Below are 27,450 nucleotides of genomic sequence, written 5' to 3'. Positions count from 1 at the left end.
AGCATGCAAAACAACATTTACCATTACTGTTAAGCCACGTACTGGAATAGGTTCTGTTGTCTGTGGCTTCACTTGACACAATTCATTCTAATTGTACCACCTACGAGGGGTCATGATTTAATTGGAAAATGCTGGCTTAGATGTTCCTATATGCATTCAACGTTCATTTCTTACAGAGCCTTTCCTTTAAAGGAAACTAAAATTTTGAATTAAAAAAAAAATCTCTCTCTCTCTCTCTAGGTAGCCCAGAACACATGGAATAGTCACCTTTGTGGAATTTTCACTGTATTTTTTATGGTAACTTTCTAGTTTGGGTAAGACATACTAGTTTTCCATGTAGTAATGAAATTTTTTTCTCTAAATTTATCTCAATGACAAATTTATTTTTGAGCAAATGTTGTAAGTGAATTGATTTAAAAGAAAAACAAGGAATGGTAGCCAAGTGTTGACTGTAGCATCTGGGTGTAGATAAATGGTCACTATAAAACTCCCAACTGCTTCACGTTTGAAATTTTTCATTAAAAAGTGTTCGGGGAAAAAAATGAACAACAAAACCTGTCTTCTCCATGAGGTTTACATACTCCACCTTCAATGAAAGCAACTCCATCTTAAACTGGGTATAAATTTTTAATGGCAGAATGGCTTGACACTAAAGTGGAGTGAAGATTATACTTGGGTCTTCCCAAACTAGATGTCATCAAATTTATGAATACCTATTCAGCACCTGTGGCTTCCAGGTGGCTCAGTGGTAAAGAATCCACCTGCCGATGCAGGTTCAACCTCTGGGTTGGGAAGATCCCCTGGAGAAGGAAATAGCCACCCACTCCAGTATTCTTGCCTGGGAAATTCCATGGACAGAGGAGCCTGGTGGGCTCTAGTCCCTGGGGTCGCAGTTGCATTCAACTGAGCAACCGGGCACCTGCTGTAGGGAACACACAGTACTGGTGCCTACAGGGATGTTGAAGATGGAGAGTTCCTAAGAAACCCACATACCTTTTACAAAATGTGAAAACAAGTATCTTACGAAGTTTAATGATTTCAACAAATATTTACAGGTTCACTTTTATGTTTCAGGTTCTAGGCCAACACAGAACTGAACACATCTCCAGGGTTCACATCCTGGGGCCCTTACTTATAACTGGTTTCTACAGCCATAAGTCCAACCAGGGACTTAAATATTTTAAATCTGACAGTTAGAAAAGAACACTCTAAAAGGTCCATGACTTAATATGCACTATTCTATGGTCACTTTCAACCACAGCCAGTCACTAGCTTGTAAAAAAAGAACAGTGAAACTCTGGCTGAACTAAAAGTGATACATTTCTTCTCATTGCTAACGAACGTGGACTACCGAGACAATCAAGCTTGGCTAGAGCCCAGCTCTCTTCAGAGCCACATCTGCACATACATACAGATGACAGGGCTCAGGGCTGATTCATAAAGGAAAGGAAAAAATTAGCTGTAAACTTTTAACTTGAAAACTAAGAACTTTCTAGTGCACCTGCCTTTCTCTCTCAAAAAATTAAAAAAATCAGAAAAGCCAAAAGAAAACAACAACAAAACTTTTCAGACCAAAAGAATCAGAGTTAATAGTCTGAATTCATGTATGATTTGATAAGCGAAGAATTTAAATCACTGATGCAGGTTATGTCTTTTAGTAGAAAACTTTATTTTGTCTTTTAGGAGTAGGCAAACATGTCTTACAATATTACAATACCTGACTTCCACACTGAGCAAGTTAATTTACAACCGGCCCCAAAGACTAAAGCAGAAGCATTTGGGTTTGCAGGGTAAAAACACAACAGACTCTCATTTCTGATACTTACCAATCAGGAATTTTATTACATGAAATAAAAAAAACACTCCAAAATTATGGCTACTGGGGGCACGAGCTCAGAGCACTTTCCATGCAGTGGACTTGGGTTCTAACTGTGGAGTCCACAAAGGCATCACCCACTTGGGCTTCGCCCACAAAGGGCTGTCCTTCAAAACAGGAAGAACCATGTTCCAGTCACCAGGACACCCAGCAGAGGTGAAAAGCACTAGAATGTCAAAGATGGGAATGAGGGAAGCAAAAGAAAAGCACATCCAAACTCTGTCCAGCAATGCTTGGAGAGGCTGCTGCTGGACATGCCACCAGGCAGACACAACCCCAGCTCAGGACTGTCTCTCCTGGGGGACAAGATGTCTCATTTCCGAAAGGACATCTGCAATCACAAACCAAAACCCAACGAGGACGCTGAGCAGGACAACCACTTCAGAGCTCACAGGTGGGTGAGAGGAGAGTCGGACAAAGGGAGATTAGGAGACAATCTTCAAAATGTTTATTACAAAATACAGTACAGGCTCGCCAAATGTTTCCCAATGTTCTCTGATACATACACTGGATGAAGCACTGCAAATACCTGGCAGGCGCCCATGTGAATCTAGGGACGTCTATAATGATTTGAATCTCCTTGGAGGTACAGACGAAACCTGTAGCCGGCAGTGGAATGGAGACGGACAGTCACTGCGACCGCCGGGCTCCTGCCTGCTGAAGAATGACATCGTTTTCTCCAGAGGTTGAAATCCACATCCAGGGCTGACAACCTACTGAAAGCTGGGATCCAAATTCGTACAGAGGCAGAATGGAGAGAAAACTCCGGACAACCCACAGGTCTCCAGCCACTACTTCTTATTCCTTGGTTTTAGCTCTTCAGCTGCATTACGCAGGAAAATGTAATTTTTCTTTTGGGGATTATAAAATTCATGTCCCTAAAGGGGAAAAAAAATAGTATCTTAAAAACTGATGAAAAATCAGGTTAGCATTTTGTGGGCACTTTTAACATGCCAAGTCCTATGCCCTGTGTGTGAAGCATAATCTGTTAGGAGTGAAAGAGGTAAATGGAGAGCAATAAAAGTCAAATCTTAAACAAAAACTTCAGTCCCCAGAGAAAAGGTTAAGGATGTGGGACTTGCAATGTCCCCTTGGAAGGATGATCTTTTACATATTTGCCTCTTCAGCACTGAGACTCCTGTCAACCTTCCACCCACTGCTTTACTGCTGAGACGACTCCCCAGACAGCACAGCCTGGAAAGGGGAGGCTGGTGGAAGATGAGCTGCAGGCTTCTCAGTATAGGAGACGCCTGGTCTGTGACATCAGAGGGAGCAGACGTGCCGTCCCAGACGCCAAGGGAGGTGAAGTGCAGGTGTTGGTGTATCTGCCGGGGAGGGAGGGGGCTACATGACACTGGGGGAGCTGGAAACACCCAGTTCAGGCCAGGTTGTGAACAACGAGGGGAGAAAGGAATGGCAGCCACAAAGGCTGTAAGTGACAATGACAGTGACAGGAAGAGAGCAGAGTGGGGACAAGACAGAGGAGTGGAAACCCACGGTAACCAAAAGGCCTGGAACACAGAGGTGGGCAGGGCCTCTGGGTGTACCCTGCCACCTGCTCTGCAATGGCACACTTTATTCTCATTCCTTGACAGTTATGCCGAGATGGTTCTAGAAATTCTGCTCAACCAATGACCAATCATTCTCATAATATACAAAATATAGCTTTTCTTATTGGTTATGCTAAAGCAGCAACCTAATATTAATCACGTCATCATGACTCCATACCACAGATAACTGTCCTTCAACTAAGAACAATGGAAAACTCCTAAAACAACTTTTTTTAAAATTAAAAGATTATAATTAAGTATTTCACTGTAAATTGACATTAACTGTTCAGATTAAGGGATTCTGAGCAGCATTCAAATCAACAAGCTTTGTTTGTACACTTCTTTCAATCTACAACTATTTTTCCAAGGCTTGAAAACAGAACCCTGAGTGTCATGTGAGTAAAACATGGACTTTTGATGTGGCTGCAGGTCGAGCAGGTGAAGAAGAGGAGTTCCATCACAGACCCACGGGGACACTGGGGCCTCAGGTCAGAAGCTGGCTCCGACCCCAGACAGGCAGAATCAAAAACAGCATACTCTTTGTAAAACCGAGGGTATGGCTTCCACAGGTGAATGGATAAACAGTGATCCCAGACCACGGGATACTACTCAGTCGTAAAAAGGAACAAACTAGTGACATACTCAACAGCAAAAAAGCGTACCTAGTGTATGACTCCATCTGTATAGTATTCTAGAAAACACAAATTTATCCGTAACAACAGAAAGGAAATCAATGTGTGTGTGAAAGAAAGCATTACAATAATACACAACCTTTTGGGAGATAACTGTTTGTTAATCTTGACTGTGGTGATGGTTTCCTGGGTATATAAAGATACTGAAACTGATCAAAGTATACTTCTTACATATGTTATGTGCAATTTACTGCATTTCCATTACAACCCAGTGAAGTTGCTTAAAAAAGGGGTGGGACGGGGGAGGGGCAGCTGCATGGCTCACAGAAGCAAAGGCTCCGAGAGGCTGAGCCTCCCCAAGGCCAGAGCCGGCAGTACAGGTCAACAGTGTGCTGAGTGGGCAAGATGTACTGCACGGGCCCAGCTCTTCTGAGAGAAAGAGACAGAATCCAAGGCGATTCCAAGACTTCTGCCCCACTGGCCAGGTGGTGTTTAAGTAAAGAGGAACACAGGAGAAGCAGCAAGCCTGGAGGATGAAAGGAGACGGGTCGGAAAATCCACCCGGTTTTTATGTCCTAGGTTAAGGTGCTCAGGGGGTACCCAGGTGCAGACACCCCATTGGGATGGGGACACAGGGAGAACTGGGGTGCAAGGTCAGGAGGCAGGTTAGACACAAGAGCCACTAGCTTATGAGGGAGGTGCTTCATGAATGCAGATGCACCTTGAGGAACCTGACGGAGAACCACAGAAAAAGGCCTGCATGCAAGAGTTGGGAAGAAGAGCAGAAGCCACCAGAGATGGTGAGCAGTCCAGAGCAGGAATACAACAGACAACAGAAATGTCAGAGACCAGGGAGAAGGCTTTGTGAACGGAAGAGGAAGGGGTGGCCCACAGTGCCCAACACAGACAATAAGCAGCTTCTGGACCGGACAGGACAAAGGCAGCGAGATCCCAGCTACAGCTCCAGGAAACTGAGGAGGAGACAGAGCTGGCGAACAAGAGGGCAGGCGGTTACCCCTCTGGGCGAGTTTACCAGGAAGGGGACACTGGGATTCTTAACGCTTGTTTCAGAACAGCTGAAGTGCGTGCTTACAGACCGCAGAAGGAGACAGGGGATAGGAAGAGAAGATGGAATAACAAGAGGCAGAGAATAATGGAGTTAAGTGTTTTGGGGATGGGAGGGGAGGCGGGGCAGGATGAGTGAAGACAGACACGTGTGGAGGCGAGACTGTGGCTGAAACCTGAGTGTGAGGGTCAGTTCTTTTACTATGGCACTGGGATGACTCAAACACAACCAGGACCCCATCAGTCTGTAACTTCCCTCCCCAAACAGCGAACAAACAAAAAGCCTATGCCTCTGGTGAAGGCTGGGCACCTTGCCGAGCCCTCGTCACTCTCACCCAACAACCCCCGACATCCCTGAATGACTCAGATGCCCCCGAGTGTCGGCTGCCGGGTTTACGCTGACCAAGCAGCTCACGTGGGCATGTTCTCAGGGAAAGGCCGAGAGGGAGGCCCTGCTGCTTCCTGCTGCGGTGAGGTGATGTGACAGGCCACGTGCAAGCCACACAGCACGGCTGGAGAGGCCTCACGACCAAGCTCAGGCCTTCGTACACCAGAGCCTGGCTCTGCTGCCGGACGGCGCCAGTGCAGGCCTGAGGACTCTCACCTTTGACCAGTCGTAGCTGGAAGCATACGCAAATATGTTTCCATTGTGATTGAAGCAGCAGGCCGATATCGGCTGATCTAACTGTTCCGAAGTCTTTAGTTTTGTTCTGGCATCCTTGTCCCAAAAGCTGAATCTACCATCAGATCCCACAGTGGCAAGGGTGCCATGGACAGGATGGAACGCAATTCCATTAACCTATGAAGGATGGATACATACAATGAGGAGCAGAGAAGGGAGAAGAAAGCCGGTTTTTGACAATGCAGACTCCCTGGTTCAATGAGAACATAAAATGAACCACCATAATTTCATTAGAGCTGATGGCCTGCTGATCACATCAGAAACCAGCCCCGCTTCCTGAACCAACTGACAGCCCAGGACTGAATCTTGTCTCTTGTTAAAAACACAAGTCAGCAGAAGTTAATAAGTATGTAAGCTAGTGGCACCAAGGGGCCAACCTCAGGAAAATGCCTTTTTCTTTTTCAGCAAATAGCAATTTCTCAGTTTTAGCTAAGCGTACCAACTGTCTACCAGCACTCATACAGGTGGAAGTTGCTCCCCAAAACTCCTAAGCTTGCATTTCAGAAACAGAGAGAATGAAGAGAGTCAACATGTTCATAAAAACAGAAAACCGAAACCTCCCACGTAAGCCATTTATCCCTGGACATGAACACACACAATGACAGTGATCTTTTCTGATCCCATAATGACTCAGCTATCCACCGCCAAGTCTAGTTTCTAGACACATTCTCAGGATTAACATTTCTAAAGACGCACCGCATAGATGTCCTGAGGAGCAGAAGTGTTGGTCCCGTTAGATCGATGACATTTAAAGGTGAAGTTATCCTTGGCACTGAAAAGCAAAGGCCCAACTTAGCTTTCCTTCAAAACAAAATGTCTCACACGAACACCTGCAAGCTGGCCAGGCCTCACTTACGGATTTGGGGGGTTGATGTAGTGGATAGCAACTCTCCCCTCGATGCTTCCCAGGGCAAAACCTGTCGGCTTGTTCTGTTTGTCTTTAAAAATAGCCACACATCGATGCTATAGTTGGGGAGAAAAAGTATACCATCATCATGTGAAGTGTAACATTCCATAAATAACGTGAAAGTAAACAACTTGTACTCCATTTTTGGGTTTTGAAAGAACCAGAAACATATTTCTCAAACACGATGAAGACTTTTCCATTCCTCCAGTAGGCATTATTTTTTTATTTAGCCACATGATTTTATGAATAAACCGCAGACCACATGCTTCCGTCCAGGTGCTGCTGCTCCTCTGCCACCCTGCAGGCCTCACTGTCACTGCAGCAGGGCACGCACCCCTCAGCCCCACCAGCTCCTATTCTGGCACTGACCCCCTGGTGGGTTGGGAGGACACGTCACTTTGATCTGCAGCATACCACTGACTAAGCGAGTGCCCTCTAGGAAGTCACCCAGTGTCCCAGGGTCTCTGCGTCCCCAACTGGAAAAGGGATGTAGTGTTGGCTGGGGGAGGATGTGGGAACAAGGGTCAAGCATACAGTGGATGTGGCCAGAACCTTCTAAACCATGAATAAGCTATGCAAAAGCTAGACACTGCACTTGATCCAACACTGAGCCTAAGGGCCCAAAGGAGGGTCTCCTGGACCCCACAGAAGATCCCAAACAAACAGCCCATGGCCCAGTCTCCAGAGGCAGAGATGCACGGGTCCACACTCCTGTTGTCATTCAACAAGAGCTGCGTTCGAGTTGGAAGGAGAGAAATGGTCAGATTCGAAACCACACACAGGGTGCAAGTGAGGGTGGTGGTTAATGAGATGGGGGAGGAGAAAAGGAAGGGCAGTGAGTAAAGGACAACCCCTGATTTCTGGCCTAGCCAGAAAAGGTGGAGGCCCCACCTAGTGAGATGCAGAGCATATGGGTAGGAGCAGGCTGGGGGCAGTGGGGAGGCCCTGGGCCTGGTATGGGATGCTTCTGGGCTGAGATACGTTGGCGGGGGCGGGAGGACAGGCGGACACGCATAGGAGCCGTCAGACTGCGAGTGCCCTTGTCAGGAGCACAGAGGGTAGGTAGCTAGGGATCCAAGACTCCAGCCCACCACACACGCCTAACCAACAGTCATAAACAGCAGATGGGACTGTGCTGAGGTTCAGAAGGCAGTGACCCAGGGCAGACGCCTGGGGAACCTCAAGATACAGCAAAGAAGACAAAGCAGCAAGCAGAGGCAGGAGGTAAGAGACTGGCATTACAGAGCCCAAGCACAAAATCTTAAGAACATATAGTAAGAATATCGGTGAGTGCCACGGTTGTGTTAAGATGAGGGTGACAAGTATCCACTGGAGTTACTGACTAGGAAGCCATCAATGGCCATGCCAGAAACAGTTTTGGTGGAGAAACAGGGGCAGAAGTCTCAAAGGAGTGGGTGAGAAATGAGTAGGAGGTAGGGGAACCAAGAAAGCTCGTTTAAGACACTTGACTTACAAGAGGAAAAGGTACCTAGCTGGCTGAGGATGTGGGGGTCAGAAGAGGTTTGTTTCCCAGGATTAGACTTGAGTCTGTCTTATGCCAATGAACAAAAGTTGCGGGGGTGAGAGGGGGTAAGACGAGATACAGGAGGGAGGTGGGTGGCTGATAGCCTGAGGCTCCTGAGAGGTGGGTCGGCACAGAGCCCAAACAAAACTGGCCACTGGAGAGTGTGGCCCACCCCTCAACGGGGGGTGGGAAAGGCAGGGAAGAGGCAGGTATAGCCAGAGTTCTACATTCAGCAGGAGTAAGATGAGGAAGCTTCCAATTATCAGTTTCTGTGTTCTAGGACTAGAGGCTGCAGATCAGATCTGCAGAGACAAAGGCCAAAGGAGTGATGGATCGGAAGAGAGTGAAGAAGATCTAAGAACGTGTGGCAGGCAGGTGGAGACCGAGCTGAAGGCAGAAGCTACGGACTCCCAATTCACTGTGGTGTGTACCCATTCAGCAGCATTCTGCTACCCAGGGGATGTCTGCCAAGGACGGTATTTACCCACTAATACTGTGTTTATATCCTTAAATTCACCTCCTTTTAATATCCAACAGTATAACAATTTCCACATGCAGGCACTTACTCCCTAAGATAGATGCTAAATACAAGCTTCCTGATCTGAATCGTGACTCACCTGATGCTTCAGTGGAGACTCTATCCTCCTGAATTCAGAAGGCTGATTCTCTAACTGATACACAATCAGGCCCCTCTCTGCAGTTGCCACCACAGCCATAGGATATATCTAGGAAAAACAGGAAAGCAGAGATCTACTTAAAGTGGGGTGTGCTCTTTCGTATACCAAAGTATTCTATCAATTTTTTCAAAGTTGCAAAAATAAATAAACTTTTTTAAAATTTAACAATCCAATGGTATTTACATGTTTCAAGGTAATCTAGATAAATCATATTGGAAAGTAGCACGTACCTTTTTAAAAGACTCAGTTTTCAAAACTATGAAATATTATGAAACATTTATTTAGAACATTTACTGAAGAATAGAGAAGAAATGAAAATCATTGTTCTACCACGCCCTTCAAATGATAACAGTTGTCAGCATTATGGTATGTTTTCTCTTGTCTTTTTGAGTGTTTTTTTAATACACGTGTGTATACATATGTTTCTATATAATTCACATCCTTTACTAAACGTGTTCAGTGAGCACCACTCCACACATTTTCCCGAGAACACTAGTGGTGGCCATCTAAGTAACATTCCCTCAAATCAAATGACTGTGTCTATCTAGTTGGCCCAATGGGTCATTTCCAATGTTTCACTCCATTATACAGAACAAAGAACATTTGCATCTCTACTTTTCTCATGATAAACTCCTGAAAGTGGAATTACGGGGCAGTTAGTACACTCTTAAGACTTATTGCTACACCAATAAAGAAAGTTCCTCAGCTTCTATCCCACTGAGACAGACACCAAAGGATCTAGTCCCACATCACAAAGTTATTGCCAGTTTTTGTACTGTACGCATCATACCGGTGCCGGCATGGCCTGTGACTGAATATGTTCACACAACAAGTGACTAAAAAAGTGTGACATCCAGTTTTCTGTAGTTCTGGAACATATGCAGTACAAAAATCTAGGTTTACGACAACTGAGGCAATCCAAATTACATCCCACATCTATAATTAAAGTCTGAAGGGCTTTTACATTGTCCTCTAATTTAAGATATCATAAAAAAGAAGAAATTCCGTACCACGTCAGCACAGTAACACCTTTCAGGGAGCTGTAACACCATCATAGGATTTGATGATCGTGTATCCCAAAACTGAAAGACAAAAAAAAAAAAAAGAACAAGTGACCAACCATTCAGAACTAACATCCAGATAGTGTAAGAATAATGTCCCCCTTGGTCAGGCCAGGAAGTCCCTTGACTATACAGCATACCTTCAAGGTCTTATCCCAGCTCCCAGTCATCACACAGCTGTAGTTTGGTGCTTTGATCCAATGTATTGTTTTGACAGGAGCATCGTGCTTTCAAGACAAAACCAAGACAGATCAAGGTAAATGTAATATAACATGCCACACAGCTTTGGCTCTGGAAGTTCAAAGAGAAGGAATTTTAAATATTGAGGTCATACTCAACAAAAACCAAAGGATAGTTTCGTCCTTCCCCATGACCAAAACATTCTGTGTAACATTCCATACCAACAAAATTTAATTTGATTTGAACCATAATTAACTAGTATGAGAGTGAAGGGGGAGGTACTCAGAAACAACTCACAGGGAGAACTCCACCACAGCTGTGTCACTGAGAAGACAAACATTAGAGATGGAAGAAGTGCTCTAGCACACAGTACTGCCGTCTCAGGGTATGTGACACCTTCCTGAAAATGTCTCAGTGTCAAGAGGCTCTTTCCCACCAGGCCTGACCCTCTGGTTCTAGGCTCTCTCCTCTTCATGGTTTCTACTTTTCTTAGCAGTCTTCACACAAGAACCTGCCTGCCATCCTCAAGCAGGCTGTAAAAGCTCCTGAAATAGGAAGGGCGCCTCTCACTCACTGCTGTGTTTCTACTCCAAGGACAGTGCCTGCGGTATCACTGGCAATTGATACATATTTGTCTAATGAACAAGTGACCAAATGAAGCCTGGGACAAGGCAAGCCACACATGGGTGCTGGAATGCTGAGCATCAGTTTTAACACTGCCTTTTATAGATCTGAACATCACTAGCTCCTTATGATGCAACCTTCAACCACACAAATGCAGAAGACCCTTGAGAGGACTTGTGAAACACCAGTAAAAACGAGACTGCTCATAAAATTGGTGTTATTTTGTGCTTAAGAGGTTTCTGGTATATTTAAGTCTAATTGATTTGGTATAGTTGAACTGCACCTTTCCTGTAACAAAGAATAAGAATCATTACAACCCTGCCTTGCCCAGCATCTCTGCAGAGGATAAATTTTATTATTTATTACCTGTGCAATCTGTATCGCCTGGTTACTATTGAGGTCCCACATTTTGGCAGTTTTATCACATGAGGCTGTAAATACTTTGCTCCCATCCTAAAATAAAGTAGAAAAAATTCCGACATTCTAATAAAAATTCTATATGTACATTTAGATATTAGATTGAACATACTGAGGAAGGTTTTATTTTGCAAGTTTTATTTTTCCAATTATTTGGGGGCTTGTGTATTGCAAACTACAATGTCATATACAAAACACATTTCCAGCGCTTTTCAATCATCAATTTTTTTCTAAGAGAGAATGTGTAAACAGGTTAATAAAAAATTTAAACAGCATTTAGAGTTATGTAATGAAAACCGAGTCCCTCCCCGACCCCAGCTCACTGTTCAGAGGCAGTCATGGTCACTGGCAGTCTCTAGGAATAGCCTTTTACATCCTGTATCAATGTGTATGACCTACCAGGAACCACTTACATTTTTTTTTTTTCTTATTTTCATCAATTTCAAGCCTCCACAACAGGTACAAGAATAGTACAATGAATACTCACAAACCCATCATCTAGGTTCCCAATTTAAACATTTTGCCACATATACTGTATCCTTCTCCCCGCAATTTCTGCTCTATACCACACATGTTCAATCATTATTACTTGTGTTCAGTTCAACATCTAATAGCATTCTGAAGTGCATGCAATAAAACTACACTAATTTACAATGATCATTGGTCCAATATAAACTACAGAACAGCTTAAAAAATTGGCAATCACCGTGTTATGGTTTTAAAATATTCACATATAGAATTCATAAAGTACGTCAGTCAATTATGAAGTACAAGACAATTTAAAAACAGTAAGTACCAAGCTGAAAATCTAGACCAATCATCAACAATTCTTTTTCCTAAAGGGTGATATAGTAAATATTTCAGCTTTGCAGGTCAAGTGGTCTCTGTTGCAACTCCTAATTCTGCTATTGTAGCTAGAACGCAGCCATACACACTGTCAAATGAATGAGTGTGGTTGTGTTTCAAGAAAACTTTATTTACAAAAGTTAGCAATGGGCCAAATTGGGCCCATGGGCCATAATCTGCAGACCCCTCCCACTTCATTTCTGGTTCCACAGCTCAAAGATTTACCATTATCCTTCCCTAGCAAAAACTTATTTGAAGCTCTCCATCTGAAAGAAGAGAGAAAATCTTCTTCTCTATTAATGAGGCTCTAAGGCTAAGTCCACAAATCCTTGGAAAGATGCTAATGCGGGCTGTCCTGAGGCTGAGTGAAACACTGGCCCCTCAATCTCATGAAATGCTGACCCTACCAGCGGCAGGATGCCAGGCCCCAGTGGACACACCAAGACAGACCCAGTCTATCAAAAGGCTGAGGCAGAAGAATGAGATCCCTAAATGCTCCCAAATCAGCTCCTCTAAGCTCCACCTGCTATGTCCACGCAGCAAGCCACGTCCTTGGACTGCTTGGAGAATCACCCTCACCAAGCTGGGCTTTTACACCTCGAGGGTAACTCTGGCTCTTCTGTGCCTTTCCATACATGCCTTCCTCTTCCAGAAACCAGCTCCTATTTCCTATAAGCCCCTGTGAGAGAGGCTGTCAGTGCATGGGCTCTGGAGCCAGAAGGTCCAGGTCTGGGCTCAGCCTTTCTCTCTGTTCCCTCAAGCAAGTCTCTTAACCACTCCCCAAAGGCGCCATGCTAGTCTTTGAGTGACTGGATAACAGACTCAGAGAGATTACGTAACTTGGCAAAGCCAAAAAGTGAAGACAGAGCTGAAATTTGAATCCACACTTGGAATGGATGACAGAGCTCTAAAGCTATAAGCAAATGGTTTGCTTTTTCTTGCCTCATCTGTGAAGATTTCAGTGCACCCTTCCCAAACTTCATAGTTGCCTTCTGGGTTCTGTCCACCCAGGACAGTGCATCCTGCCTCTCTAAGAACTTAGCTCCCTGAATTGGAACTCTTAATGTCTATATTTCTCCTCCACTAGACGGCGCACGGCTCTAATGGAGATAGAGAAAGGAAATGGGCGGTGTACATTTCTGTACAAGGTGACTCACTAACACTTGAGCAACAGAGTTCTGGTGTCAGGTAATTCTATTTCTTACCATACTTGATAAGACACTTACAATTCTGATCTGTTCTCTCATCAGTAAAGAAAGACAGGTAAAATAAATCAGTGGTATTTAAAATCTACTCAAATGGCTGCTTTTCTATGTGTAATTTAAAACTATTATTAATCTCATAATAACCTAATCAGACGAATCAGCAATACATTTACAGATGACAGAAAATGCCTTAGAGAAGACTTTCAGAGATGATTAAAATGGGAGCAACTCAAAATATTCATAAACAGAATATTTATAAATTATAAATTTATAATTTATATAAATTATATAAACGCTATATGTAAGCTAAATACAATCATATAAATGCATGGTGTGAGTAGTCTGGTGTTTCTCATAAAATTAACATAAATTTTTCATTTGACTCGGCAAGCCCACTATTAGATATAAACTCAAGAGGAAAGAAAATTTATATTCACGGAAAATCCAGTATACAAAATGTTTATAGCAGCATTTATTCACTACAATCAAAAATGGAAAACCACCCACATGTCCTTCAGCTTGTGGACGGCGAACAGACGGTGAACACCCATACAACGCACCACTACTCAGCAACAAGGAGGACTAACTGCTGCCAGATACAAGCTGGATGGGCCACGAGTGCACTGAGCTGAAGGCAGCCAGACTCAAAAGGATTCTGGTGATGGCGTTCTAGTAAAGGCAGAAACACAGGGACCGAAAACACACCAGTGGTCTCCAGGGAGAGCGGCTGAGGGGGATCTGATTACAAAGGGCAAGAGGAAATCTTTGGGCTGATGGATCTCTTCTATATTTTGATCACAACTCTATGCATTTCTCAAAACTCACAGAATCATACACTTACAAGGTTCAATTTTACTGCCTGCAAACTACATCTAATAAAAAAAATTCTATGAGCCCAGGGAGGGACCTTGAGACTTAGCTTCCTCAGCACATCTGCCAACTCTGAGTCAGGCGCTTTTGTTTTCAGCTGCCAGCAGGAGAAGGAGGGGAGGGAGGCTGGGCCCTTCACAGCCAAGGCTCCTGCTGAGCGTGGCTTCACCATCCCTGTTGGCTTCTTTGTAAATGGTATACCTTCATTAAACTCCCCAATCACCCACCTTCTGCCCTCGAACAAAAAAAAAGAGAGCTCAGAATTGAATAAACTCAAACACATTAACTTATAATGCTAACGTTCAGTATTTGGGAGGAAAAAGAATTTCAAAGAAAGGAAATATTTCAAAAGTCTAATAATGGTAAAGGATTAATTTTCCCCATAGGACTTACTTCCTGGGACTGTAAATTTCTAATTTTAAAACAACATAGGCTCCTGGCACATCAAGAGACATAGGAAAAGCTTTAATTGTCTAACCCCTTGCTCAAAAAACGGCAACCTGCTCCAGTATTCTTGCCTGGAGAATTCCATGGACAGAGGAGCCTGACAGGCTACAATCTATGGGGAGTGCAGGGTGCACAAAGAGTCAGACATGACTGAGCAGCTAACACTTTGCTCAAGGAGACAGGTCAATAAATTAATGGAATTTTTAAGCAAGAAGCTTTCAGAGAGACTAACTAAAGCTAATATAACAAAAGTTAACTGACTATATTATGAATATCAATCAATGACTATATTTAAATTCAGAAACAGCATTTCTAAAATGTGCATGGGGCTGCTGCTTCTAAGTCACTTCAGTCGTGTCCGACTCTGTGTGACCCCATAGATGGCAGCCCACCAGGCTCCCCCATCCCTCGGATTCTTCAGGCAAGAATACTGGAGTGGGTTGCCATTTCCTTCTCCAATGCATGAAAGTGAAAAGTGAAAGTGAAGTCAGTCGTGTCCGACTCTTAGCGATCCCATGGACTGCAGCCTACCAGGCTCCTCCATCCATGGTATTTTCCAGGCAAGAGTACTGGAGTGGGGTGCCATTGCCTTCTCCGAAAATGTGCATGCATACATGCTATTTGTATTTCAGGTCACATAAAAACATAATGAAACTTACATCACTCCAGCAGACATCTAGGACAGGTCCCGTGTGCATCTGTTGGGCTTTTGGAATAGTCTGTCCGCTATCTTGAACTTCCCAGCATCGAACCTACAATAATAAAACAATGCAGACACAACAATTAATGATAACCCCTATGCTCCCAGCCATAATCAGATAAACACAAATTTACACGACAGACACTTTCCCCTATCAAACTGGCGTAATAAAATGAATAATACTTGGCACCAGCAAGGAGAAGCTGAAATCTGAACCAGTGGTAGCTGTACCCTGTGTCTCAGATACTCCCTTTCTGGGACTTGAGGATTTCCCATGATGTACTTTGTATGTGTTATCTGAATTCATCTCTACAACAGCTAAACCTCTGTGTACTTACTGTCATCTCCATCTTATTTCAGGATATGAAGCTTAGAGAAGATAACTGGCCTAAGTCCCTCACTTAAGTCAGCAGCAAACCACTATGCATCTATCTGATTATGAGTATGGTTAATTGGTTCAAGTTTGCTCCAACAAGCCACCTGCACTTCTTTTGTGAAGTGCTTCTAAACATCCTTTGCCTTTTTTTCTACCAGAATTTTTACCTTTCTTTTTGAATACTACAATTTTTGTTTGGTAAGTATAGTGTTGATGCAGGACTGTTAATATAGCTAAAGGTGAAAAACTTTAACATAGCCTAAAGAACATTTTCAGGATGCCTAGAAGGGAAATTCACACAGAGCATCAGGGACAACATTTATTTTCCATGAATATGACACATGATTAGGGAATATACTTCAAGATACTGAACAAGAGTATACATTTTTGAATGATGCATATGATTTTGCTTTCTTAAAAAATGGCACAAGAAGTGATCAATGCCTGCCATTCAGAATGGTTCAGACTCTTAAACTCATTTCTTTAAAAAAAGGTAATGAATAAGCCATAAGTTTGCTTTATTCACTTGGAGCAAAAACAAACAAAAAACCCAGCCCTGCTCATACAGAGAGATACATGACAGAGAGAACATGCATTTAAGAAGCACTTACATCATTAGCCCACGATCCTGCAATAAGAAAGTTTCCCGGCAAGGTTGGGGGGCTAAATGATAGACAACCAATGCTATCATCAGGAGAGGATGTTACTTCAATATCCTGGGGTGGAAAAAGTCCATGTTAAAATGTATACATCATCATGATTTAATTCAAAATTGCTTCCTTTCTCACCAACACATCAAGGTCAAGCGTCCCTGTTCCCAAGAACTAAGTTCATCAGACCTCACTCACTTGGATAAAAAGGCAGACTGTAACCCAGCCAGTGAAGGTACTGGCACTGTTGGACCCAGGCAGCATCTCAAAGCCAGGCCTGCAGCCACGTTTCCCAACAACGGCCCCAGGTCATTCCTGCCCCGCAGTGCTCAACCATTGTCATCACCTGCCTCCCTCTCCCAGAGAAACTCTCATTCCACAGTTGTGGGCTGGACCCTGGGCACCTGCAATCTTAACAAGCACCTCGTGTGATTTTGGTGACTAGGAATGTTAGGGGAAATAGGACACCAGTCCAGGGGACACACAGTTCCTCTGCTCCAGTATTTGAGAAAGCAGGCTGAACAAAATTTCAGCGTGTTCACCTCAAAGGAGGCTCCCACACCAACTGGGATTCTCTTGCTATCACGGATGTGGGATTCTCTGGCCTGTGCTGTTTCTAAAAACCCTGTGAAGCTGTATGTGGTACCTTCATAGGGTTGTGATTATCTGTGGTTGTGCTGCCAAACATGCTGGTCCCACCAGATCCAAAACCCGAGGTTGTTCCAAACAGACTCATTTTGGCCCTAAAAAATAATGGAAAAAGTAAAGGACAAGTCCTCTCTTAAGTAATAAACATCCCTAAGAGGCAATAAAAAGATACAGTTAAGTTATAGAAGGGATATAGAGAGTAAATAAATAAATGACTTGATGTCAGGCTTCTCTCTTCTGAGGAGATTTAAATATGCAATAAGCAGAGTGCCTTTTAACAATAAGCTTTCTATTTTTAGAAGTTTTTAATGGAAAATTACAAAGACAGGAGAGTTCCCATATATCCCACATCCAGTTCCCTTCTTCCATTCATCACAATTAATTAACCAATATTGATACATTACAGCAGAGTATTTTTTAGTCACCAGCTAGAAAATAAATTCATTTTTACACAGTTTGAGACACAGTGCTGAGCAGCAGGAATGCAACAGGAAACCAGCAGAAGGCTGTGTTCTTCCAGGTTCCCACTTAGTGACAGCTCACTTTCCTCGTACAAATTTCTGCACTCTGGTTTAGGTCACTATTTCTGCATGAAGTTACTAAGAAAAGCAACCAATCTTGGCAGCAATCACAGGAGTTTTAGAGTAATCGACCTTTATCTGGTTTGGCATTGTGCTGGACATTTGCCCGCAAGAATTCCCCACTTTGAGTTTTTTAGGGGTGCCATAGTCTAGTAGGCCCACCTAGGTTAGAACCACGCCTCTGCCACTTCCCAGAACTGGGATCCTAATCTGACCAAGCCTCATTTTCCCTATTCTGCAAATACAGAGAATATTAACACCTTCTCCAGGGTTGCTCTGAGTATCAAATCAGATTATCTATGTAGAAAATGTAGTATCTAGTGGACAGTGGGTCATAAGCAAGTTTCTTTTTTTCCTTACAAGGAGAAAGTATATATATTCTCTCTCTGATGATTCACTTACATTGATGTCATATTTTCAATTCTGTAACTGGTTAGTAAATTCTTACATCCAGCTGCCTACCCAAAGGAGCCTTGCATGAGTGACATGAGATAACAAGAGTAGCATCTCTTATCATGACAACAAAGAATATGAGGAATTTTGGAAGATATCTGAGTTTCCTGAGCTTCAAGAAAAATAAGTGTAGACATACTAGGTCTATGAGTACATTAATATCTCAAAAAGTGACTCTCTGCAAGGATGTGGCACTTGCTGACCCCATCTGACTCAAATGATTGAGATGAATTTGGGACATCAGCTAACTGTGTGAGCAAAGGAATGACAAAGGTTCTGCAATCAAGCCCAGGAACTAAATATATGATTTCGGGCAAATTATTTAGCCCCACTGGCTCAGACAGTAAAGAATCTGCCTGCAATGCAGGAGACAGGGTTCAATCCACAGGTCAGGAAGATACCCTGGAGGAGGGCATGGCAACCCATTGAAGTATTCTTGCCTGGAATATCTCACGGACAAAAGAGCCTGTGGGGCTACAGTCCACGGGGTTGCAAAGAGTTGGACACGACTGAGCAACTAACACTTTCTCATCTACAAAAATAGACACTAAGATCCACTTGAAGTGAAGCTGCACACATAGTGCCCGAAACCTCTGTTCCTTCCTTCTCCTCAACCATGGAGCATTAATCAGCCTCTGCGGACCGTATGTTGTGCAGGACACTGGGAACCCACAACAAGTTCAGAAGGCAGGTGTTCATCTCTAGTCTACCCAGTCTCTCACTCCCTCCTTGAGCACCCCAGCTCTGAGGGTTTCCTTTCTGCCTGTGAACACAACAAGCGCCTCCCAGTTTGAAGCATTCCTACCAGCTGTTCCTGCAACCTGGGGTGACGAGGCCTCCCCCGATGGAGGGAGTCGCTTTTTGAGATTATTAATGCGCTCAGACCTAGTATGTCTACATTTCATTATTTTTCTTGAAGCCCAGGAAACTCAGATACGTTCCCAAATCCCCAGCTTTCTCAGTGCCAATTTTCAGGTCCCACTTCAAAAGGCAGCTCCTCTTGTGAACTTTTGGGGGTGATGGAAATGGTCTAAACTGCACCGTGATGATGCTTACACGACTGTATTAAACTTTCCAAACTCATCAAAATGTGCACTTTAAATAGGTTACAGTGTGTAAGTGACGTTCAGTGAAACTCTTGGAGCATCTTTTTTTTAAAGTCACCTTCTCTCCTCAGAGGCTTCCCTGCTTTCCGAAGGTATAACACCTGATCCTCCATCACTAGCCCCTTTTCTTCACAGCACCGATCCCCATCCGGGACTTGTCTGCAACCAGCCCCCTCCCCAGGAGACTGCCAGCTCCTAACGGCCCAGAGCTGTCTGGAAGCTCCCCTAAAACACACCTGGCCCGCAGCACAGCGCCTGGCGTGTCACAGATGCTTGCCTGGGCGGAGTGTGTGCACACGGATATAATAAAACACTTGGCGGAGGAAAGCAGAAACAGAGTTAACTGCAGACAGCGATAAGTGTAACAAAGGAGCTCAAGCACGTTACCCTGGGAGAGACTACCAAGAATGGTCAGGGAAGGTCTCCGAGGCGGCCGCTTGCGTCTGAGGAGAAACCAGACGTGTAATCAGGAAGGGCAGAGGCGATAGGGGCTGCCCATCGACTCTGCCCTTTCTCGGTGCCTCAGTTTCCCCACAAAAACGAGGGGGTCAGACTAGCGGTGATCTTAAGGCACCCTTGCAACTCCGACGTCCCTCCCAGGGGCCACTCAGGAAGCTCGCCAACGGTCCGGCTCGCGCTCCAGCATCTCGCGGCGGGACGCACTCCCCCGGGGACCCGGCCTCAGCAGCGCCATGGCGGCGGGGAACAAGGGGAATCCGCACGGGGCCTACCTGAGAGTCGCGCAGCGGAGGGAAGCCGGCAATGGGAAGCGGGAGGAGCTCCAGAGCCTGCGACCCCGCTCGGGCGCGGAGGAGACAAAGGCCACGTGACAGGAACGCTAACCCCGAGGGACTGGGGTCCCCTCACGCCGGCCGAGGAAATTGCTTTAATTACCGCGGAGACATTACGCATGCGTCCCTGAGCCACTTCCTTTGGCGTCCGGAAGTCAGGAAAGGAAAGAAAAGGCTTCTCCGCCCTCAAGGCAATGGCACATGCGCAGAAGCACTATCGGTCGTAGAAGTCCTTGCGCCAGCAGTTTGCGGATTGGTCGAAAGTTGGTGTCCGTCGCAGTTGCCGAGCGACCGCTCTGATAATTCCGCGGTCCCGGCAGGAGAAAGGTAGTTAGAATCTTCTCTTGTGAATTTACTGTAGCAAAATTCTGATTGCCGCCAATTCACGTTCAAGCCCATCCTTCGAATAGCTGGTGGTTTGCTGCCTGGGTCCCTACCGTGGCCTCCCTATTTACGAGTATGGTATCTTGAGCCATCTGGGCTCTATGACCTCAGTTTATAGCTGTAAAATGAGGACAATGATGCCTAACTTCCAGGACTATTCTTAGCTAGGCTCAAGAGAAGTAACACGAGTGAAGGTCTTCTGTTAAGTGTAAGGTTCCATAGTAATATTAAGGGACTGTTGTGGCGCACATATGCCAATTCTGAATATATCAGCTGGCTTCCCCCTCCCCCTTTATGAATATCTAAAGGAAAAAAAAGGGGGGTTGTGGTACACACACTGAACCTTCTCCTTTTCTACTCAGTGTGGGCTGCGTACCAAAAACCTTGACGTCTGAAGCGGGGAGACTTTCCGGGGGGGTGGGAATCTGGGGGACCTAGTTATAGCATGAAGATTCAGAAGGTCCAGTGTCGGTCTAAGAACCTAGAGTTTTAGCAAACTCCCAGCTGAAGTCGCCAAACGGACCACAGTTGAGCACCAAGAATCTATATGTTTAGAAATCACTTGGGGAAACTGTTTAAAAAATAACTGATGCCTGGGCCTCATTCTTGAAGATTCTGATTTAGTTGGTTTGGGGTGGAACAGAGGGAATTAATATTTTTTAAAAGCTCTCAGTGATTCTAAAATGCAGCCAGAGTTAAAGAACTCTAGTCTAAATGCTAATAGCTCGTTTATTGTCTGGCTGCTGTTTATTATCTGGCTGCTCCATCTCCTGTAACTTCCAGAGCAGCCCTATAGGGTAGCTGTCTCCATTTTATAGAAAAAGAAAAGGAGGCTGAGAGAGGTAATGTGACTCGTCAGACATCAAACAGCAGTTAAGCGACAGAGCCAGTTTAAGTAGGTCCTGTACCTAACTCTCCCAACCAGCAAAACCTTAGAATCATCTCTGACAAGTACTCCCTCCTCAGTGACACCTTTCCTCATTCTTTCCTACATGAATCATCTCATACCATCTCTCCTTTCATCTTTCAAAGTCCTCTCAGTACTTATCATATTCTGTCTCACACGATCATGGGTGTATTTGCCTTGTCCAGCTTCCTAGATTTTAAACTTTGTGTTTTACGCCCACATATATAGCACCGAGCACAGTCTTACATATTTTGAGGTTTAATGTGTGTTGAATTATATTCTCCACGTCCAAGGAATCTTCCAGAAGCCTCTATTATATACAGATTCTTGTATAATACTGGTTATTCAGCATACTTTAAAAAAAACTTTCTGCTGTTTAGGAATATGTAATTGACAAGCTGCTTTTGCATACCCTATCCGTGGGATTTCTTTGGAAGGAATGATGCTAAAGCTGAAACTCCAGTACTTTGGCCACCTCATGCGAAGAGTTGACTCATTGGAAAAGACTCTGATACTGGGAGGGATTGGGGGCAGGAGGAGAAGGGGACGACAGAGGATGAGATGGCTGGATGGCATCACTGACTTGATGGATGTGAGTCTCAGTGAACTCCAGGAGTTGGTGATGGACAGGGAGGCCTGGCGTGCTGCGATACATGGGGTCGCAAAGAGTCGGACATGACTGAGCGACTGATCTGATCTGATCTGATCAGTGGAACAATAGTAGCAGCCTGTGTACCAAATATAGCAATAACATTCCAAGGGTGTTATTCAAACCCACACTTGCCCTAACAGTTACACTACAGAATAGCTATTATTACTGTTATCCCCATTTTACAGTCAATGAAACAAAGGCCAGATTGTAACTTCTCCCAGTTACAAAGGCAGTGAGTAGAAGTGGAACTGGGATGCAAGCATCCTGCCCCTCAAAATATGACTTTACAGATGGAAGACAGGCTGTGGTGTCACCTAACTTTTCCCCTCAGAAACAGGAAGAGGGATCAAAACCATCTATATCAGGCGGTATGATTATTGAGCCATAAAATAAAGGTGAAATTATGAAAAAAAGTAATTAAAATTCAGCTTTGGTCATGGCTATTATTCACATTAGTAAGTCCTTCTGCAGTTTTAACACAAGGGGATATTTATGAATGACTATAGAGCTTCCCAGGTGGTGCTAATGGTAAAGAACCTGCCTGCCAATGTGACGTAGAGAGTTGCGGGTTCGGTCCCTGGGTTGAGAAGACCCCCTGGAGGAGGGCATGACAACCCACTTCATTATTCTTGCCTGGAGAATCCCATGGTCAGAGGAGCCTGACAGGCTACAGTCCACGGGGTTGCAAAGAGTTGGAGATGACTGAAGCAACTTAGCACACACACACATACAGTTTATATTCCGTTTTTAGGTGAGTAGAGACTGAATATATTTGTAATTTTAGTATCAATTTCTTTTCATTTGAAGTGATCTTTAATTCTTCTATTTTAAAAGTCCTAATATGTTGTCTTAGGTTTTTGTAAATAGCTTGGTTGCAATGAAGCACACATTAAGTGTAGCTTTACAAGGAACTGGGGCATCTAAAAAGCAAGAGAGTTCCAGAAAAACATCTATTTCTGCTTTATTGACTATGCCAAAGCCTTTGTGTGTGTCACAATAAACTCTGGAAAATTCTGAAAGAGATGGGAATACCAGACCACCTGACCTGCCTCTTGAGAAACCTATATGCAGGTCAGGAAGCAATGGTTAGAATGGTATATGGAACAACAGACTGGTTCCAAATAGGAAAAGGAGTATGTCAAGGCTGTATATTGTCACCCTGCTTATTTAACTTCTATGCAGAGTACATCATGAGAAGCGCTGGGCTGGAAGAAGCACAAGCTGGAATCAAGACTGCCGGGAGAAATATCAATAACCTCAGATATGCAGATGACACCACCCTTATGGCAGAAAGTGAAGAGGAACTAAAAAGCCTCTTGATGAAAGTGAAAGTGGAGAGTGAAAAAGTTGGCTTGAAGCTCAACATTCAGAACACGAAGATCATGGCATCTGGTCCCATCACTTCATGGGAAATAGATGGGGAAACAGTGGCTGACTTTATTTTTTTGAGCTCCAAAATCACTGCAGATGGTGACTGCAGCCATGAAATTAAAAGATGCTTACTCCTTGGAAGAAAAGTTATGACCAACCTAGTTAGCATATTCAAAAGCAGAGACATTACTTTGCCAACAAAGGTCCGTCTAGTCAAGGCTATGGTTTTTCCTGTGGTCATGTATGGATGTGAGAGTTGGACAGTGAAGAAAGCTGAGTGCCGAAGAATTGATGCTTTTGAACTGTGGTGTTGGAGAAGACTCTTGAGAGTCCCTTGGACTGCAAGGAGATCCAACCAGTCCATCCTAAAGGAGATCAGTCCTGGGTGTTCACTGGAAGCGCTGATGCTGAAGCTGAAACTCCAATACTTGGCCACCTCATGTGAAGAGTTGACTCATTGGAAAAGACTCTGATGCTGGGAGGGATTGGGGGCAGGAGGAGAAGGGGACGACAGAGGATGAGATGGCTGGATGGCATCACCAACCTGATGGACATGAGTTTGAGTGAACTCTGGGAGTTGGTGATGGACAGGGAGGCCTGGTGTGCTGCGATTCATGGGGTTACAAAGAATCGGACGTGACTGAGCGACTGAACTGAACTGAAAGCTGATGATACAAAATTGGTTCCTGTGTAGAAGTACTCGATCTCACAAAGAAAGCCTCACGGTTTTCACAACCTCTTGTGTCTCAGACTCTTTGACCCTATTCCTGAAAACAATGGCTTGAAAATATTACAAAGAAATATCCACCCAAAATAGTGGAAGAATTTGAGATGACTATAGAGCTTCTGCCAGCAGAGGGAGACCTTGACTTCTTTTTACAAGATTGTTTTCTTGATGAACTGAAGTCCAAACAGAAGTAATGTTTCTCAATAGTTTACTACAAAAACATCCCGCTGAAAATATTTTTTAACATCTATGTACTTGTGGCTTAGCTTTGATAGCATCTCTTCTTCTCAGCATCACTGAAGAGGTATTTACATCAAACAGTTCAAATGAGACACTCAGGGAAGTCATGGAAATCCCAGAGTGTTTTTTTGCCTGTTTTGTAGAAAGTGCAAAATGGGTTTATTTTCCCATGAAATCATGACTTCTGAAACCAATTAGCATCATCAAGGATGACAGTTAAATTTCCCAGAAACCTGGGGATATTATGAGAGCTTTTATTTTACAAGGGTGATTATGAGCCCATAAGGAAAAACCAAGATTCTCTGAACATCTTTCTGTTGCACCAGTTTTTATTCACTTTAATTATAAACAGATTCCAACCCAAATGTTTCTTGATTAAAATTATGAAAATATTAAAAATAAATACAGATGTAGAGAGGATGTCTGTTGTCAGTTGCCATTTTAAACAGCTGCCTATTTTACAGTAATCCTTTTTAGAAACAAATCTTAAGACTTAGAATTCTAGCTGGGTCCCAAACAGCTACTAACGTTAACTTTTCATCTGTATCTAATAAAGACAGGGAGCTAAGCCCAACTGCAGTGTATTTTGCTCTCTTCTCTCCTCCCATTTTCGTTTCCCAAAATAAATGAAAATTAGTTTACATAAATTTCTAACATAAACTTGAAAGGAATTTAATTATCCAGAGTGAATGTATCTGCAAACCTTTTTCAAATCTATTTTCAGATTTTAATGACTATGGTAGATTTTTTTTATTTCTCCTCATTTTGACAGTATACCCTAATCCAGACTTTCTGTGGCTTAACCACATATTTCTAAGTTGGTATTTTTCTCTTTTACAAACCTTGTCAAAATTCAATGATTATTAGATGTTAAGGGAGGAAGTGTTGTATACATTCAAAGAAAAACTTGCAATTTATAACATGTCTTTTAGAATTTGCAATAGTCTCACAAGTAAGTCACATTAACGATATACCAAAATATACTCAAGAGGAAATATCTGTTTCTGATGTGACTAGAGAACATAACGTAACAGGCTTGATATCAGAGACCCTTACTGGGCAGTGTGCATGCCTGGCCACACATGACACACTTAACAAGCACCAGCACCATGATTAAAGCGTGAACTATGGAGTCAGACTCCCTGGGAGTAAGTCCCAGCTCCACCGCTCTGTAGTTATGTGACCTTGGGAAAGTTACTTAACCTCCCTGCACACTTGATGCCTCATCTGAAAATGGAGATAGGAAAGGTACTTGCTCATAGGGTTTCTGTGAACAGGAAATTAGTTAATGCTGGTAAAGCACCTAGAAAAATACCTGGCAACATAATAAGTGCTATACAAGTATTTTCTTTCATTATTGTATTTGACCTTATTTACTCAATCTTGAGTAGGGTTGGCTTAATGACTGTGCCACCGGTGCAGTCACACAGGGTCTTATGCTGAGAAGGGCCCCGTGCTTGGTTTAAGTCTCTGCTGCTATCATCTTGAAATTCTTAATAACTCTGAAACAAAGGACCCTACACTTACCTTCTTCACTGGACCCCAAATATTTGATACCTGGTCCTGCCCTGGAAGTAGATGGTGTCACTGTCCCCTTCTGCTACATCTGGCTGGGGCTTTAGACAAGCAACAGCCTCCGTGTTCTCACCTGTAAACTGTGAGTCTAACTACTGCCCTGACAAGGCTCTTGGGAGAGTTAAGTAAGATAATATGTAAGCAGTGATTGGCACATGTAAGTTCTCAAAGGTATATTCTGTTCATATTTATCGTGATAAAAATTAACCCAACTTTCTTTACTTCTCCTGTAAATACATATTCTTGCCTACAATTACAAGAAAGTTTTCAGTGCAGTTAAGTTTGTTGAAAATACAGAATAAAATCATAAAACTCATCTCTGGAAAATTAAGATAGGTTTATGAGAGGAAAAGATCACACCTTTACTGTTACCAGTTCAGTTCAGTCGCTCAGTCGTATCCGACTCTTTGTGACCCCATTAATCGCAGCACATCAGGCCTCCCTGTCCATCACCAACTCCCGGAGTTCACTCAGACTCACGTCCATCGAGTCAGTGATGCCATCCAGCCATCTCATCCTCTGTCGTCCCCTTCTCCTCCTGCCCCCAATCCCTCCCAGCATCAGAGTCTTTTCCAATGAGTCAACTCTTCGCATGAGGTGGCCAAAGTACTGGAGTTTCAGCTTTAGCATCATTCCTTCCAAAGAAATCCCAGGGCTGATCTCCTTCAGAATGGACTGGTTGGATCTCCTTGCAGTCCAAGGGACTCTCAAGAGTCTTCTCCAACACCACAGTTCAAAAGCATCAATTCTTTGGCACCCAGCCTTCTTCACAGTCCAATTCTCACATCCATACATGACCACTGGAAAAACCATAGCCTTGACTAGACAGACCTTTGTTGGCAAAGTAATGTCTCTGCTTTTGAATATGCTAACTAGGTTGGTCATAACTTTCCTTCCAAGGAGTAAGCATCTTTTAACTTCATGGCTGCAGTCACCATCTGCAGTGATTTTGGAGCCCCCAAAAATAAAGTCTGACACTGTTTCCACTGTTTCCCCATCTATTTCCCATGAAGTGATGGGACCAGATGCCATGATCTTTGTGTTCTGAATGTTGAGCTTTAAGCCAACTTTTTCACTCTCCACTTTCACTTTCATCAAGAGGCTTTTTAGTTCCTCTTCACTTTCTGCCATAAGGGTGGTGTCATCTGCATATCTGAGGTTATTGATATTTCTCCCAGCAATCTTGATTCTAGCTTGTGTTTCTTCCAGTCCAGCGTTTCTCATGGATAGGCCTTATTAAATTTGAGGCTTCTGTAAATCTTAAAGCTGAACAAGTTCTTTGTTTATAAACCTAGGCTAGAGAAGAATTCAAGTGACTTGAATTTGGGTGAGAACTGATAAAACCCTGGGGAAATATTTCAAATAAGTATATTATTAATGAGAAGTATGCTCAAAATCAAATCAAAGCACTGAGGACTACATCAACCCAGTATTTATTCATAATGAACATTACCACTACTTTCACAGTGAATGACTGAGGCATGACCCCTACACTATGAAGGCAAAGGAAAATGTAACCAAGAAGAAATTGCTTGATACTTTCATTAATTTGCAACCTTTCAAATTTAGGTTACTATTACTTTTGTTACTGGGGCTTCCCTGGTGGCTCAGATGGTAAGGAAACCTCCTGCCATGCGAGAGACCTGGGGCCGATCCCTGGGTTGGGAAGATCCCGTGAAGAAGGGAATGGCTACCCACTCCAGTATTCTGCATAGTCCATGGGGT

At 43.7% G+C, this 27,450-nt stretch overlaps 1 protein-coding gene and 1 long non-coding RNA gene across 10 annotated transcripts in view; one reads left to right on the top strand and one right to left on the bottom strand.

Annotated features, from left to right (window-relative positions):
* Positions 1-2,307: 2,307 nt before the first annotated feature.
* Positions 2,308-20,012, bottom strand: RAE1 (ribonucleic acid export 1). 8 transcript variants are annotated; one of them, XM_086330905.1, is made up of 13 exons: positions 19,810-20,012; positions 19,315-19,521; positions 16,937-17,033; positions 16,252-16,356; positions 15,224-15,316; positions 11,146-11,232; positions 10,116-10,202; positions 9,925-9,996; positions 8,855-8,962; positions 6,662-6,768; positions 6,502-6,577; positions 5,728-5,922; positions 2,308-2,754 (listed from the first exon to the last, which is right to left on the bottom strand). In XM_086330905.1, the coding sequence occupies exons 3-13, from the start codon at positions 17,024-17,026 to the stop codon at positions 2,668-2,670; spliced, it is 1,107 nt and encodes a 368-aa protein (XP_086187031.1). In that variant the 5' UTR covers positions 17,027-17,033; positions 19,315-19,521; positions 19,810-20,012; the 3' UTR covers positions 2,308-2,667. The 8 variants fall into 8 exon arrangements, with proteins under 8 accessions (XP_086187031.1, XP_086187030.1, XP_086187032.1 ...); XM_086330904.1 differs by having other exon boundaries at positions 19,466-19,521; XM_086330906.1 differs by having other exon boundaries at positions 19,315-19,391.
* LOC147360510 (uncharacterized) overlaps positions 19,840-27,450 on the top strand; it is a 54,193-nt gene continuing 46,582 nt past the window's right edge. The window contains exon 1 of one of the 2 annotated variants that reach the window (XR_015138657.1): positions 19,840-20,196. This is a non-coding gene — a long non-coding RNA (uncharacterized LOC147360510). The remainder of the gene's footprint in view (positions 20,197-27,450) is intronic. The other variant, XR_015138656.1, reaches the window with a different exon arrangement.

The sequence above is a fragment of the Bos grunniens genome, chromosome 13 (assembly GCF_055505025.1).
Source record: "Bos grunniens cultivar Pamir isolate PY7600 chromosome 13, Bosgru_T2T1.0, whole genome shotgun sequence".
NCBI classification, from domain to species: domain Eukaryota; kingdom Metazoa; phylum Chordata; class Mammalia; order Artiodactyla; family Bovidae; genus Bos; species Bos grunniens.
Note: the sequence above shows the minus strand (reverse complement) of the source record. Positions and strands in the feature narration are given on the sequence as shown.